Raw genomic sequence first — 13942 nt, forward strand, 5'->3', positions numbered from 1 at the left:
TAAATAATAAAAACCTGCAGCCAAAAAATAAATCGTCCCTGTTCAAAACAAGTAACTAATCTATGTCTGACGGGTCTTTGTTTGGAAACTAAGGTATAAATTGCTCCATGTACTCGAATTTGATCCTAACCGCAGGAGGATGAGTGTCATACTGCAAACTCCCTCAGGTAATACCACATTCTTCACCTGAACTGTACGTTTGTTGCAAGTGACAAAAAAATGAATTTAACCATTAACAATAAAAACAGAAACATTGAGGAGTTGATAATATTCTAAAATAAGCGAAAAATGGAACGCTTATGTTTACAAGTATAATATAGTAAGTTTTTTTGTATTTTTTTTATATTTTTATTGAAAATTGACATTTTAATGCATATTTAGCGTATATGTTCTTGCTGTGTTGCTTTTCAAGGAGGCAAAGTGCTGTTCACCAAGGGGGCAGAGTCTGCCATTTTGCCTTTCGCGACTAGTGGTGAGATCGAAAAGACAAGGCTGCACGTTGATGAGTTTGCCATGGTAAGATTTTTGTTATTTGTTTGTTTGTTTGTTTGTTTTACTCTCTAAATATTAACCAGATGCTTATATTTTCACAATCATGATACAGATTTATCACCCCTTAAGCACAATATTTTTGGGGGGGATTTTTCATCTGTTGCAGAAACACATTTTTTTTTTAACCATTGAAGTCACACATCAGCTGCACATGTATTATTTAATAGGATACAAATGACTTACCTGTCTAGAGGTAATATGATTATCAATATGAAACTTCCCGATATCCCTGTGGTCAGATGTTGGATGAAGTTGATACATCTGTCTTCAAAAGAAACCTTTAAATATATATATTTTGATTTATGTCCTCAGATTTGTGTCTGTATGTGTAGGCCTGACATTTTTCAGTGTTACAGTGATTACTTTTGGCTCTGTGGCTCTCTGTTCCCATTACATTGTAAATTCCTCGCCACAACAGACACACACACACGCACTGCCCTCACATCATGTCATCATACGTCAGTACCCAGGAGTCGGTGGGTTGATTTGTGGTCATCTACCCCTCAGGCTCGCTCTGTGATTTAGAGTCAAGCTTTAATAATTTGTTTTTCTCGTCTTTCTTTCTCTTTGCTTTTTCGTTTCCTGGATTCATTTCTTCCCATCATTCTGTTATGATTTTTTTTTTTCCAACCTTGTCGACATTTGACCTTACCATCTGCCCAAACGTGGTGTCTCATTTTATCCTTCATCATTTTATCAACCTTTCTTTAGATTTTTCTTCTTTTTCTTCTCTGTTTTGAATCCTTTTTCTAAACTCCATTCTCCTAATTTAATTATAGAAAGGTTTGCGAACCCTGGTCGTAGCATGCCGCCACTTCAGTCCAGAGGAGTACATCGATGTGGACAAGAAACTAAACAGTGCCCGCACCGCGCTGCAGCAGAGGGAGGAGAGACTGCAGGAAGCCTTCAGCTACATTGAAAAAGATTTGCAGCTCCTGGGAGCAACAGGAGTGGAGGACAAGTATGGAGACTCAAAACATAAAATAAAATATTTTGACATTCTCATCACATTCATAACCCGTGCTAATCAATACAGAAAGGATTTTGCATTGATTATCCACACCTAAATCAGTATTAAGGACAAACACAGTCTCGCTAAACTAATAATACACAAAGCAGGCTTTTGATGTGTGCATTGAACACAAAGTAATAATCTACAGTCTAGTCTTAAGTAGAGTCAAGTGAACTGGGTAGACTGAGGTCTTACTTTTTTTTTTCTTTTTCTTTTTCTTTTTTTTTTACACAATGTTTGATATAAATTAAAGCATCAATTCTTTTAAATCAAGAAGAAATTGTTTAATTTGGTCAGTACAATCAGTACACTGAAGTACTGGTTGTGGTTTGCTTGCTTTTCCAAACAGTTGTGTGTAATCTGAGTCAATTTTTAGGAATGTGGGGTTAAGATAATGTTAATTGTAAGTGTTGCTCACTTTTGGAAAATGCTACATGGTTATGGGCATTAAATTAGATCAATTTAAACAACTGACCACTGTACTATTTGAAGATGGTTAACTTTAAAAACAGGATGCAATTGTACAGGAGTAGATGATTTATGTGCCACACAGGCTTCTGGATTTTTTGTTTATGCTGGCCAATTTCAGTTGACAATTTGTCCGTCCACTTTGGTGATCGAGATCTGGATATCTGAGCAGCTATTGGATAAAATCAAGAACTTGAAGGACCAGTAGGCTTATGCCATGGCAAAACATCTGTCACCCATCCATCTGTAATTTACAGGGCTCTAGAGTGCGACCAATTTGGTCGCAAATGCGACACACTGTCGGAGCTTAGCGATTCTGATGCGTCGGGTCCGCTCTGTGTTTACGTCTTTTTTGCGCTGATTCTGAGCTGCAGGTTTTGTCTCTCTCCAACCAAAATTCACAGAGCCAGCAGCAAAAGAAGCAGCAAACTGTGCTTCACATTTGATCAATGTCGTCATGAATTCCCTCTGACTTTTGCGGTTTTGCTTCCACCACGATAAAAATCACACTTCCTGCACAGCTCTCTCTCACTCTCTCTCTCTCTGTACTTCAAGAACAGTTTCCCGTCTCAAATCTGTTTTCTGCATTATTCATTCACTTATTACCCACCAGTCTACTGTTGTTTACAGCGCTGTCTTTTTCTTTTTTCACTTAAATGACCTCGGACAAGAAAGCCTAATTTCTGCTGTTCAATACTGAAGAAATTTAAACTTCTTAAAACTAAGCAAAATTACAGAATATTTTAAGGTTACCTGCTATAAAAAGCCAGGTCAGGAAAATCTCCTTCATGTTTTTCTGTGTTTTATTCTCAGTTACTTTCACACAAAGGCATCTGCTGTGATGTTCACAATTCTGATGAAGTCTCATGTGTATCAGTACTGATAAATGATCAGAATATATATAATATTTCTGACTGTCTGAGGCTAAATTGAATCAAATCAGGACTTTGAGAACCGGAATCAAATGGATTATAGAAATCAGTGATGATACCCAGCCCTAGTGAGCAGCCTAGGCCTGAGAGAAGTGGATGTAGCTGTGGGTAATAAGAAAAGATGAAAAATACTATTGATAACTTTTTTGTTAAGTTAAGGCCTGATCCGTCTGAAATTCAAAGCCAGTGCTCTGACATGGTGCCATCAATCTTTGAATGCTGAAAAAGCACAGTGTATCCAGGAAACACATTATATGCTGCAATAAATGCACTGCCCAAGTGTCCCCTCTCCCCACTGCCTTTCAGCAACAGACAGCAGCAAACAGGTTGTCAGAGGAGGCCAAGATGATGATTAAGTTTAATATTTTCTACAATATTGACAAAGCACTTAAAGCACAAGTTTGTTAGTTAATAATTTAGAAATGAATATTGTCTGTATGGACTTCCCCCCCAAAGAAAGTGCACATGTAAAACTGCAGAGTTAAGCGATGCGGTTGAAAAATTTGAGTGCGCCTAACTTTTGTGCCGGTACGCCTAACTTTTTAAAGTTAAGCGTACCGGTGCGCCCATGTCAAAAAGTTAGTCTAGAGCCCTGATTTATCGTGGTTGAAGACACTTTTAAGTTTTAAGATGTTTCACCTCTCATCCAGGGGTCCTGGTTATTTAAAGTGTAGTTGGGTTACGTTAAGGGTGAAACCACTCTAAAGGTGCCAATATACCCTCCGTCGTGGCAGGAAGCCGCTGCAGTATTCTCATAAATGTCAGGTTTCACCACTCACACAATATCGCGTCATGCGCGCTAATAAGGAGGCGAAGTTGTGAAAACCATCTCCCACACAACAAGCAACGCGATGAGCATAAAAACTGTGAGACCTTGCCCCGTAATGAGCTGAGGTGTGAGTTGACCCATGCCATTTTTTTCACACCTTGGCTCATGTGATAACTCGCAACCTCAAAATGGGACAACCCCCTCCGGGGATTAAATACATTGCACACGCCACCTTTTGGTTTTAGAACTGAAGTCCTTTGAGAGATGAAGTGTCTTCTCAAATTGAAAGAAGTACAGTTGCCTTCTTTTTAAAAAATCTTTTATTCAAGCTCTTAAGACTATCATGACTAGGATGAGACCTTATACAGACAGGTATTCACCTAATTTGCTCTCAAGGTGTAATGGTTAAGTCCTATTGGTAGCTTTACCAGAACTTTAGACATTTTTGCAAGAATCACTAGACCCCGTAGAGTTTTGGTCAGACTGTAGTGCAACGAGATTCATTTGTCATGTTTATCACTATTTGCGAGCCTTCTTGAGTTCTCAATGGATTTGAAATCTCAACAGTTTGTGCAGTACAGTGGTCCCTCGTTTATCTCAACTTTATTTTTTACAATTATTTTAGATGTTTTAAGGCTGTAAAACCCCTCACTACACACTTTAGTTTTGAGAAATGGACATCATCCACAGTGGATCAAATCTGCTTGTGTTTTGTTGTTGTTTAGGCTTTTTATGTCTTGGGCTTCCAGCCCCCCCCCCCCCCAAAAAAAAAAAAAAAGAAACACACAGGCAAAACGGACAGATAAACACAGTGGGAAGATTTTTAACAAACAATAAATAGTCAGCAGGGAGAAGAAGACGTCACCTCACTGAGCCTCTCTGGAAATGAATGTTGATGTGTGTTTGCAGCCGCTCGCCATCTGCTCCTCACATAAGCCTCTTGCGTCTCCCACTTTGTTTATCTTTTTGCTCGCTCTCCCTTTTCCCCACTGCTCTGCTTCTGTATCTGAAATGAGATCCTCCCGGGGCACGGATGTTCACGGTCAAAGAATCTCCTCTGGTATGGAAGATGAGACGAAGGGTTCCCTCCAACATCTGTGTAACATGAAAAATGTAATGCCGATTGGCATGAAAATATTAGATCAGATCAAACTGTCTTTGAATCTTTCGAAAAACTGCAGCGAAAAACACAAAGTAGTCAGTCACCCTCTGCTCACCAGTTCTTGCTAACCCTTCAGTAGATGTGTTAAATTATGAAGCTTAGTTTGATCAGTTCCATCAAGTTACCCACACTTTGTCTGCGTTACCTTGGAGAAGTGTTTATTTTCTCTCTTTCTTGTATCCCTAGACTTCAGGACAAGGTCCAGGAGACCATTGAGGCTTTGCGACTCGCAGGAATCAAAGTATGGGTGCTGACAGGGGACAAACATGAGACGGCAGTCAGTGTAAGCCTGTCCTGTGGCCACTTCCACAGAACCATGAACATCCTGGAGCTCCTGCAGCAGCACTCTGATAACGAGTGTGCTGAGCAGCTCCGCAGACTGTCCAGGAGGTAGGTGTGATTCTGCTGAAAGTCATCATGTTATCTGACAGCATACATGTTGTTTAATTTTATAGATAGATATTGATAGATATATCTATCTATATATATCCCCCTGACCTCATATTGTGTTCTTTTTTTAACTTTTTCTCTGTCTGTTCGCAGGTTAAGGGAGGACCATGTCATACAGCATGGATTGGTTGTAGATGGAGCTAGTCTGTCTTTAGCATTAAGGGAACACGAGAAGCTCTTTATGGAAGTGTGTAAAAACTGTTCAGCTGTGCTGTGCTGTCGCATGGCCCCACTGCAGAAAGCTAAGGTATTGTTGTCTTGTAAGCATTTTTAATTGTTTGTGGGTGGATGGAGTTCCTTTGTTTTGTTTTTTATGTTTGTTTGTTTTTTGGCTCTGCAAATTTTCTGAAGCTCACCTGTGATGCCATTGTTACTTTGTTATGTCTAGGTTGTGCGTCTTTTAAAGACATCTCCAGAAAAACCCATCACCTTAGCTGTTGGGGATGGAGCCAATGATGTCAGTATGATACAGGAAGCCCATGTGGGCATAGGTAAACACTTAGCTCACGTACATACAGACTGTATTGTCTCACACGACATGGTATTAGTGTTCTGCAGTGTGATCTCCAGTATGTCTGTGTCTCCAGGTATCATGGGGAAGGAGGGTCGTCAGGCCGTGAGAAACAGCGACTATGCAATTGCCAGGTTCAAGTTCCTGGCCAAACTCCTGCTGGTCCACGGGCACTTCTACTACATTCGAATAGCTACGCTTGTACAGTACTTTTTCTACAAGGTAAGATCTAGAAAGAGACTTTCTACTTCCGCTGTAATCGTTCAGTCCCACTAGAATGATAATACGAGACACATTCCCTGTGGCTAAGAGAAATCAGTGTGTTTTTATTTGTTTTGTTTTGTTTTTGTTTTTTTAATTTAGCAACAAATGGTTGTATTCTGGTTATTTTCCTAGCTAAAACAAGTTTGCACAGGGCCTGTTTTTACATTTTCAAATAACAAATCACTTATCTGTGGAGAACTACATTTCTGTTCAGGATTTGGTTGTTCTCTAAATGTGAGTTCTGTGTCTATAGATAGCAACAGATTTGCAATTTTTGCTGATTTATCCCAGTTATTTGCTGTGTAATTGCACGTAATTGCCAACTTAACCCCATTCAGATAGCAGACTGACTCTTTTATTGTCATTTTATCATTGTCGTGATACAATTACTCACTGACTTGGTTCCCATCTTCAAAGACACCATTTCAAAGGCAACAGGACTACAGGTTCACTGCACACAGTCACAATAATTTAGCTTGTGCTGTGGCCTCCGACCACTGTTTCCCCTAGTGTGACCGTAGCATAACTAAGAGCGTGTTCAGTCGTGTCTCCTGTCACTGCAATATTTTTAATGTTTCTTTCCTTCACTCTGTCTTTTCTAGAATGTGTGTTTTATCACGCCGCAGTTTTTATACCAGTTCTTCTGTTTGTTTTCACAACAAGTAAGTCTCACACTCTCTGTATCTTTGTCTTTTTAATGTCAGTGGTGTTTTGGTCCTAGTTTTGTGCTCCGCTTTACCAGCGTATCTTATTAGGTATCGGTTTGAGTGCATTTTTATAGAGTTTTTCTTTTTCGATGTCTCTTGTAGTGAATCTGTGTTAAATAAAAACGAAAATGGATCTTATTATTTATAGGCTTTAAAATTAAGAATCAGAAGTCTATTGAATTTCTGTCTTTTCAATTATTTATGTAGCATGGTTTTGGAAGCTCCCAAAATATTATTAACCATGTAAAACTATAGTTTTTACTGGGAGGCCATATTATAATCCTCTTGCCTCATCTTCTAGTACAGTGTGTGTGTTCCTACTCATTTGTTTTTCCGCTTTGCTCCAACTCTGCTCCACCTCTCTCCCTGACATCTTTAAGGTCTGTTGAATGAGTTGTGGATATCAGTTCTTGTTAATGGGTCATTGATGAGTGAAATGCTGTCTCTGTCCAACCTAGACTCTGTACGACAGTGTTTATCTGACACTGTACAACATCTGCTTCACCTCGCTGCCAATCCTTGTGTACAGTCTGTTTGAACAGCTGGTCCATCCGCATGTATTGCAGAACAAACCTGGCCTGTACAGGTGAGCTTATATGTCATCTCTAGGTGATCACTACTTTGTATATTGTTTTCTGTTATGTCATCATCTACGTACACAGTTGGCCCACTGGTTCTTTTTTTGTGTGTGTTAATTGGAATTTTATGTAATGTTTTTAAATTGGCTGTTAGCATCTAGATGCTGCTTGTTACATAAATCATTTTATTTTTCGGAACCGCTAAATTGCAATGTATTTATTTATTCATCACAGTGAAACATGCAACTTTGCTTGGATCCTATGATTGCTCTTAAGGATTATATTTAAAAAAAAAAACAACCCAAAACTTTTTATTTATTTATTTTCTGCAGGGATATTAGCAAGAACTCTCTGCTCTCTTTCCGGACCTTCTTGTACTGGACTGTGTTGGGTTTCTGTCACGCCTTTGTCTTCTTCTTTGGATCCTACATACTAATGGGAGAGGACACCACACTTATGGGCAATGGACAGGTATGTGTTTTCATGCTCTATGATGCTGATATCAGTCAATTGTTAGTTCAGAGCAAAAAAGGGAAAAGTAGCAAACAGATACTATAGAGTAACCGTTCGTGATTGCATCTTGTTGTGTTGCGGACATTAACGGGACTGTTTACCCGCTGGTATTTTTGCACTCACGTCTTCCCTTCATCTTGCACTTTTCTTATCTGTCTCTTTGTCGTTCTTTTTGTTTAAGAGCATAACAAATCTTCCCTTTTCTGTCCTGCTGCATATCTCATCATCTTTCTTTCTTTCTGAAGTTTGGTATTTCCGAAAGCACTCACTTTTACTGCACTCTCTTGGTTGTCTTTTTCTTCTGTCCTTTGTTGATTACGCCTTTTCCCTTTTGCCTTCATGCTGTGCATGTCTTCAGATCTTGCGAGCTAACAGGCAGCTGGTAAGCGTCTGCTCTACAGATGAATGCATGTCTTCTTAGGGAGCTAATGAGAGAGCTCCCAGAAAGATTTTCTTTTAAGTGAAATATTAAATTATTAGTAATGATGCTATTCAAGAGCATGAATTTAAATGGCTAGTCTATAGCATTTACATTAGTGGTGTCTTGAAATATGCTGAATCAACTCATAATAGAGTTACATGGCTTGGTTTAATTATTCCCTACCTCTCCTGTACCCTTAATGACAATTTTTGAGTATATACAGTATTTTACAATATATTATATTTTGAGTTTGATGACCATTAGAATAGAATAGAATTTCTGCCTTTTTCAAAGCGTAGCTGCATAGGCAGAAACCATCGTCACTAACATCTAGTCAGATTTTTCTATAAGTAGGCCTGAAATATGAGAGAAATCACTGCTCAGAAAATAGTTTGAAGGGTTTTACCTAGTAGGCTTTCAAGAGGTAAAGAGTAGATATCAGTTAGGGGGCCGAGTTTGTAAAAGATTTTAGTTTAAATCATAATTCTGAAAATAACGAGCACAAACTTGAACTGTATTCCGAGCACAAACTTGAACTGTATTCCTAACACAGGTCCAGAAATGGTGTTTACTCCCCTGTGTGTCACTATTAGCCCTCAATGTTCAGACTCCAGCAGGGTCCTGAATTGGCTGGCAACAAAACAATGTCTCCCACAGCTCTCAACCTATAAGTAGAACAGTGGAGCTACTGATGGTACTCACACAGTTGGAGGCCGAGGTCTTATTTTGGGCACCGTGATGCCAAAACAACTTGTTAACCAAGGCTACAGTCATAGTGAACTTGTCTCTCTTTGCACCACATGTGTAGACTAAAGCTTGTCAGTGATCCGAGGGAACAAGAGCAGTAGGGTAACGACGTCCCTTATACAGATGCGAACACACAGTCTGTACATTTATGCAAAGCTTCTGTTTTCCTCTCCTCATGAAATCACTTTCAGGAAGTGCCAAACTACATTGTAATGCTGTTTATTATTATTAACTGAAGTACTGTATGTCTGTTTTTGTAGATGTTTGGGAACTGGACATTTGGAACACTGGTCTTTACTGTCATGGTCATCACTGTCACGTTAAAGGTAAATGATATCAAATATTATACCCTATCAACAAACCACTGTACTCTTTCTAAAGAAGCAGTTGTGTTTGGATCATTTTGTAATGTTTACGACACTCATGGTTACATTTGAAGCTTTCAGAGTAATGAGTGGTGGGTTCATATAATAGCAGGCACTCTCCCAGTCAGATTTGTATGTTTGCCACCTGCTGAGAACAAAGCAGCAGGAAGCCAAGTTATTCAGTGAGTGTAAACAAGGGCTGGGAAAGAAGTATCCAGTGACACATCTTCAGCTTAGCTGGAGTTTTGCTTACGTGTAGGAATTTATAATAAGTTGACAAGCTGACACTGAAGTACATCAGCAATTTATTTTTGAGTGTTTGAGTCTTTTCTCATGTAATGCCCTCTAAGGATGATGGCTGCTGTTCGCATAGCAGAAAGCTGAGAAACACATGCAGTTTCAAAAGGAGACATTTGTATTGTCAAAGTCCCATTAATGAAATATGTTGAAAGATGTTGTGATGAGGATGATGTCAGTGGCCATTAATTGGAGAAGATAATTTATCAGTGTCACCTCAAGGTCTCTCTTTATAGCACGGAGAAAGATTGCTGTAGTTTATTGATGCACTGCCTGTCCCTGGATCCATGTTTTACACCCATCTTTCTTTTCCTCCCCCTCCTGTATGTGTGTAACATCAGCTTGCATTAGAGACTCATTTTTGGACGTGGATGAACCATTTTGTGACATGGGGCTCAATTGCCTTCTATTTCATCTTCTCTCTCTTCTATGGAGGCATCATCTGGTAAGAACACCTTCTTGGCAAGTTCTTTTTGCTTCTGGAAAGTGATGCTTTTAAACTCAGTTACTTCCTGTGTGCTGTATGTTTATGTCAAATAGGTCTGGGCAACATGAACAAAAAAAAAAGCTCTTACCACTTTTTTTTCAGGTTTTTTTCTCATATATATTAAACATTTAAATATTATTTTCTGTTAAAAGCTGAGCATGACAAATGTACAATACACAGAAAAATAGAACAATACACAGATCTGTAAATCTGTGTGTCTACAGTCATCTAAAACATTAATTCTGACCAATAGGATGATTTATATAGATTCAAACAGTTTTTGGGGTGAACAACACCAAAAATAAACAAAGCTTTCTGTATATATCATCAGTAAAAATTCAGGAATCTTTCAAATATAAAAAAGAGAACATAAACTAAAGTGATATTTTTACACAATTGTGGTGTGCTAATGCTTCAAGACAACAATCCGTCCATCCTTTCACTTATCCAATTCAGGGTTGCGGGGGCGGGACTGGGAGCTATTCTAGCTCCCATAAGGCGAGAGATGGGGTTCACCACGTATAGGTCGCCAGTCTGTCGCAGGCCTAACTGTCAAGTTTTTCTAAAATATAAATAGAAACGGTTTGAGAAAGCACAAGAAGTACAGGACTGGCTCATTGAAATGCATTGTATTTGACCACAAATCCGATCGGGTGGTGAAGTATGATAGCTTTGCAGATCTCTCTACACTCCTGTGTAGCTGGGACAGTGCTGTCTGAGAGAAATGTTTACAGCTAGTTGAACCAGCAGCTTCAATCAACATTTTCAACTGTGCTTACTTGCATCATACAGATTACAGTAAGGTATTGCATTGTGCAGGTAAACGGTTAGCTGTGCATGGTGTAAGGATGTCCTTGCTTCAGGTGCTTATGTGGCATTTATGTGGAAACGTGCTTTCAAGCCATTTTGCAATGTATGTTGCTCTGCTTCTTTATCAGGCTTTAGCAAAGTCCTCAGACTCTTCTTTTGAATAATAAGCTTGTCCTTTTATGGCTGTCATGTTCAGTAACGCTGTCTCTCGAGTTTCTGTTACAACCCTAATGCTGCAGTAGCACAAACATTAGCACATGTGCTGCTGCCAGCGGCTCCTCTTACACTGATGTCAGTGTTCCAACCATGTCCGTCCCCATGATTGGTTCAACAGGGTGCTATTCTCACCGTCATTGGCCTCTCGTATTGTCTGTGAAAACATGGATGTAGTGAGTTCTATCGGCTTTATATTGAGCATTTGTTCATATTTCTATTGAGGGAAAAATTACTTCATAATAACTATTTTAGTGTTTTATTGCCCCGCCCTGATGTCAAACTATACCTCACACGACTGCTTTGTTTTTGTTTTTTCTGGTAGTCTGCTGAGTTGAACAGATCAGTCTCGACCACGTTACACAGGCCAGTGAACTCACAGACTTGCAGGAGCCATGCTGATAATATTGGACCATAATGGATATTTGTAGTCTGACATCTGCACCAGTCATTAAACTCTGGTGTCAGGAAATAATGAAATTACTCTAAGAGCATGACTTCCAACTGCCAGTAAAACCTGAATTTATGGTGAACAGGGCAAAGTCGAGGCTGGCTGCCCATCTCTGTTGCTGTTTTGTTTTGTATGATTCTTTTTTTTTTTTTTTAAAGGCTAACCAAATGTTACTGTTGCTTTTGGACAAACTGGCTTGTAGATGTTTTTAAGCATAAAATAGACATTGTTTCCTCTCCTCTTGCCCCCTCAGGCCATTCCTGCACACCCAGGACATGTACTTCGTCTTTGTGCAGCTGCTGTCCAGCGGTTCAGCCTGGTTCGCCATTATCATCATCGTCATAACTTGCCTCTTTCCTGATGTGTTGAAGAAGGTCTTGTACAGACACCTGCAGCCCACCAGCACTCAGAAGAGTCAGGTAATGAGGGGAGGAGGTGCAGGAGCCGTATTATAAAAAAGAAAAAAAAAGTGGGAAGTATGAATGTGTGATGGTAAGACATTTATAGGTTGTTGCCTGTGAGCCAGTACTGGCCTAACTCTGTAGTTTCTCTGGTTCACAGCAGCTGCCTAAGTGCTCTTTTGTTCTACTTGCTGTTTGAACTCTACTGTAGTTACTGAGAATACTTCACCCACTTCTCTGTTTTCACTTGCATTGAAATCGTTTTAAAAAGGGTGAAAGCTAATGAAAGATGACAGTATTCTTAAGTAGTTAACAGACTTTGAGAATAAGTCAGATATTGTTAGTTTATTACCAGATCTATGTAAACAAGTCTAAAAAAAGTTTCTGTGGGTTTGGGGTTTACTGCAGGCTCAGAATGAAAAAATTGGCAAAAGGCTCGAATGCTTTCCAGTAGTTAAACTTGTGTGTCAAGCGTTAGATTTAATACATATTCCTACTTGTTTCACAAAAAGGGAAATTGTATTTCCTGCTATTTGAAAAGAGCCTGGAGGGAAGAAATAAACTAAAATGCCACTGAAAGTTAAAATGTGACAGAGGCAGGGAGGAGAAAAGGTTCTGCCCATCGTGTTGTTTAAATGAGCCTATGTGGTCACAAGTAATCAACTTGGCAGCACAAGAAGGACTTGGTGTTTATACACACATTGCATGAGTCGCCTTTGATCACAGACACGCAGACCAGCTCCACACTGTGCATGGTCACCTTTCAGAGGACCCACACTGTTGCTGTATTGATTTGTCCAGCTGGAGATTGCTTATGTTTTAGTTTAGACCCTTCTCCTTTGAAATTTGTCCAGTCCTACATGGAGTTTGTATTTTCTGCGAGTGGGCTTGTGGTAGTGTGTGTGTCTGTGAGAGAGAGAGAGACTTTGATTTTTAACCTCTCTGTGTGTCTTCATCCTATCCTCTGTGTGCACTCTCCTGGTGTAGATGTATTCCAACCGTGTGGCGATAGGTGATGACTTCATCGCTCTGCAGCCTTTGTCCAGAGCCAAGAGCCAGCTGGGCAAAATTAGGTAGAGGAATTGAGTGATTCAGCCGTGGACTTAAAATACACCCAAAACAAAGTTCAAAATATTATAAGGAGTGCTTTATTCAAATGCAATATTCTTGTACTGTGTGTGTACTTGTATTGTGATCCATCTGTATTTATAAATCTATATTTCTATGATTTGTCAGCTATTAACACCCTGCTTTTGTAATTGAAAACGTATCAATTCTGACCCTTTTTAGGGAGCTGTTCTTTGATAATGTGGCGTGGCCTGACAGTGACATCAAAGCATGCTGTGCGCCTCTCTTCATATTAATTCTGTTTGGCCAAAAATACACAATGTAGTAGTTAAAATCCTGTACACAGCACACTGCAAAAGGTCCGTAGAAAGTAGAAGTATTGCTTTATGGAATAAGCACTCCTGTGTAAGATCATTCATACAAAACTCAAATGTTCTTTTTCCCAGGCCTCAACTTTATTTGGTCATTTTTCTAACACTGGCAGTACCACAACTGCAGCGTTGTGTACTGTCAGTTTTAGAGTAGGAGCCTTTGTTTCATGCCTGTAACTGCATGCCCTGCACAAGCCAATCAGCATTCTCTGTGACTGGGATGTAGAGAATATATAAATGTATGGTTGGAGATCATGTCGAAGAATCGGGTTCAAGCACTTCAGCCGCTGCATGTGTTGCATTTTCAGTGAGAGACTGATGTAGAGAATGTGTTCTGAGACCACTTTCCACTCCTGCCTGTCACAGCATGCCGCTGTCATTACCGCACCACCC

At 39.6% G+C, this 13942-nt stretch overlaps 1 protein-coding gene across 4 annotated transcripts in view; it reads left to right on the top strand.

The window, feature by feature from the left end:
* Window positions 1–13942, top strand: part of atp11b (ATPase phospholipid transporting 11B) — a 49040-nt gene that overhangs the window by 20911 nt on the left and 14187 nt on the right. For 2 of the 4 annotated variants that reach the window (XM_087830574.1, XM_087830571.1), the window contains exons 16-29: window positions 94–167; window positions 413–516; window positions 1332–1513; window positions 5082–5285; window positions 5439–5592; window positions 5734–5836; window positions 5933–6078; window positions 6723–6782; window positions 7286–7413; window positions 7738–7876; window positions 8277–8300; window positions 9347–9412; window positions 10090–10193; window positions 11963–12128. In XM_087830574.1, coding sequence (XP_087686700.1) covers window positions 94–167; window positions 413–516; window positions 1332–1513; window positions 5082–5285; window positions 5439–5592; window positions 5734–5836; window positions 5933–6078; window positions 6723–6782; window positions 7286–7413; window positions 7738–7876; window positions 8277–8300; window positions 9347–9412; window positions 10090–10193; window positions 11963–12128 — 1654 coding nt within the window. The remainder of the gene's footprint in view (window positions 1–93; window positions 168–412; window positions 517–1331; window positions 1514–5081; window positions 5286–5438; window positions 5593–5733; window positions 5837–5932; window positions 6079–6722; window positions 6783–7285; window positions 7414–7737; window positions 7877–8276; window positions 8301–9346; window positions 9413–10089; window positions 10194–11962; window positions 12129–13942) is intronic. The other 2 variants (XM_087830573.1, XM_087830572.1) reach the window with 1 other exon arrangement.

The sequence above is a fragment of the Neolamprologus brichardi genome, chromosome 17 (assembly GCF_056152115.1).
Source record: "Neolamprologus brichardi isolate AB-2024 chromosome 17, ASM5615211v1, whole genome shotgun sequence".
Taxonomy (NCBI): Eukaryota; Metazoa; Chordata; class Actinopteri; order Cichliformes; family Cichlidae; genus Neolamprologus; species Neolamprologus brichardi.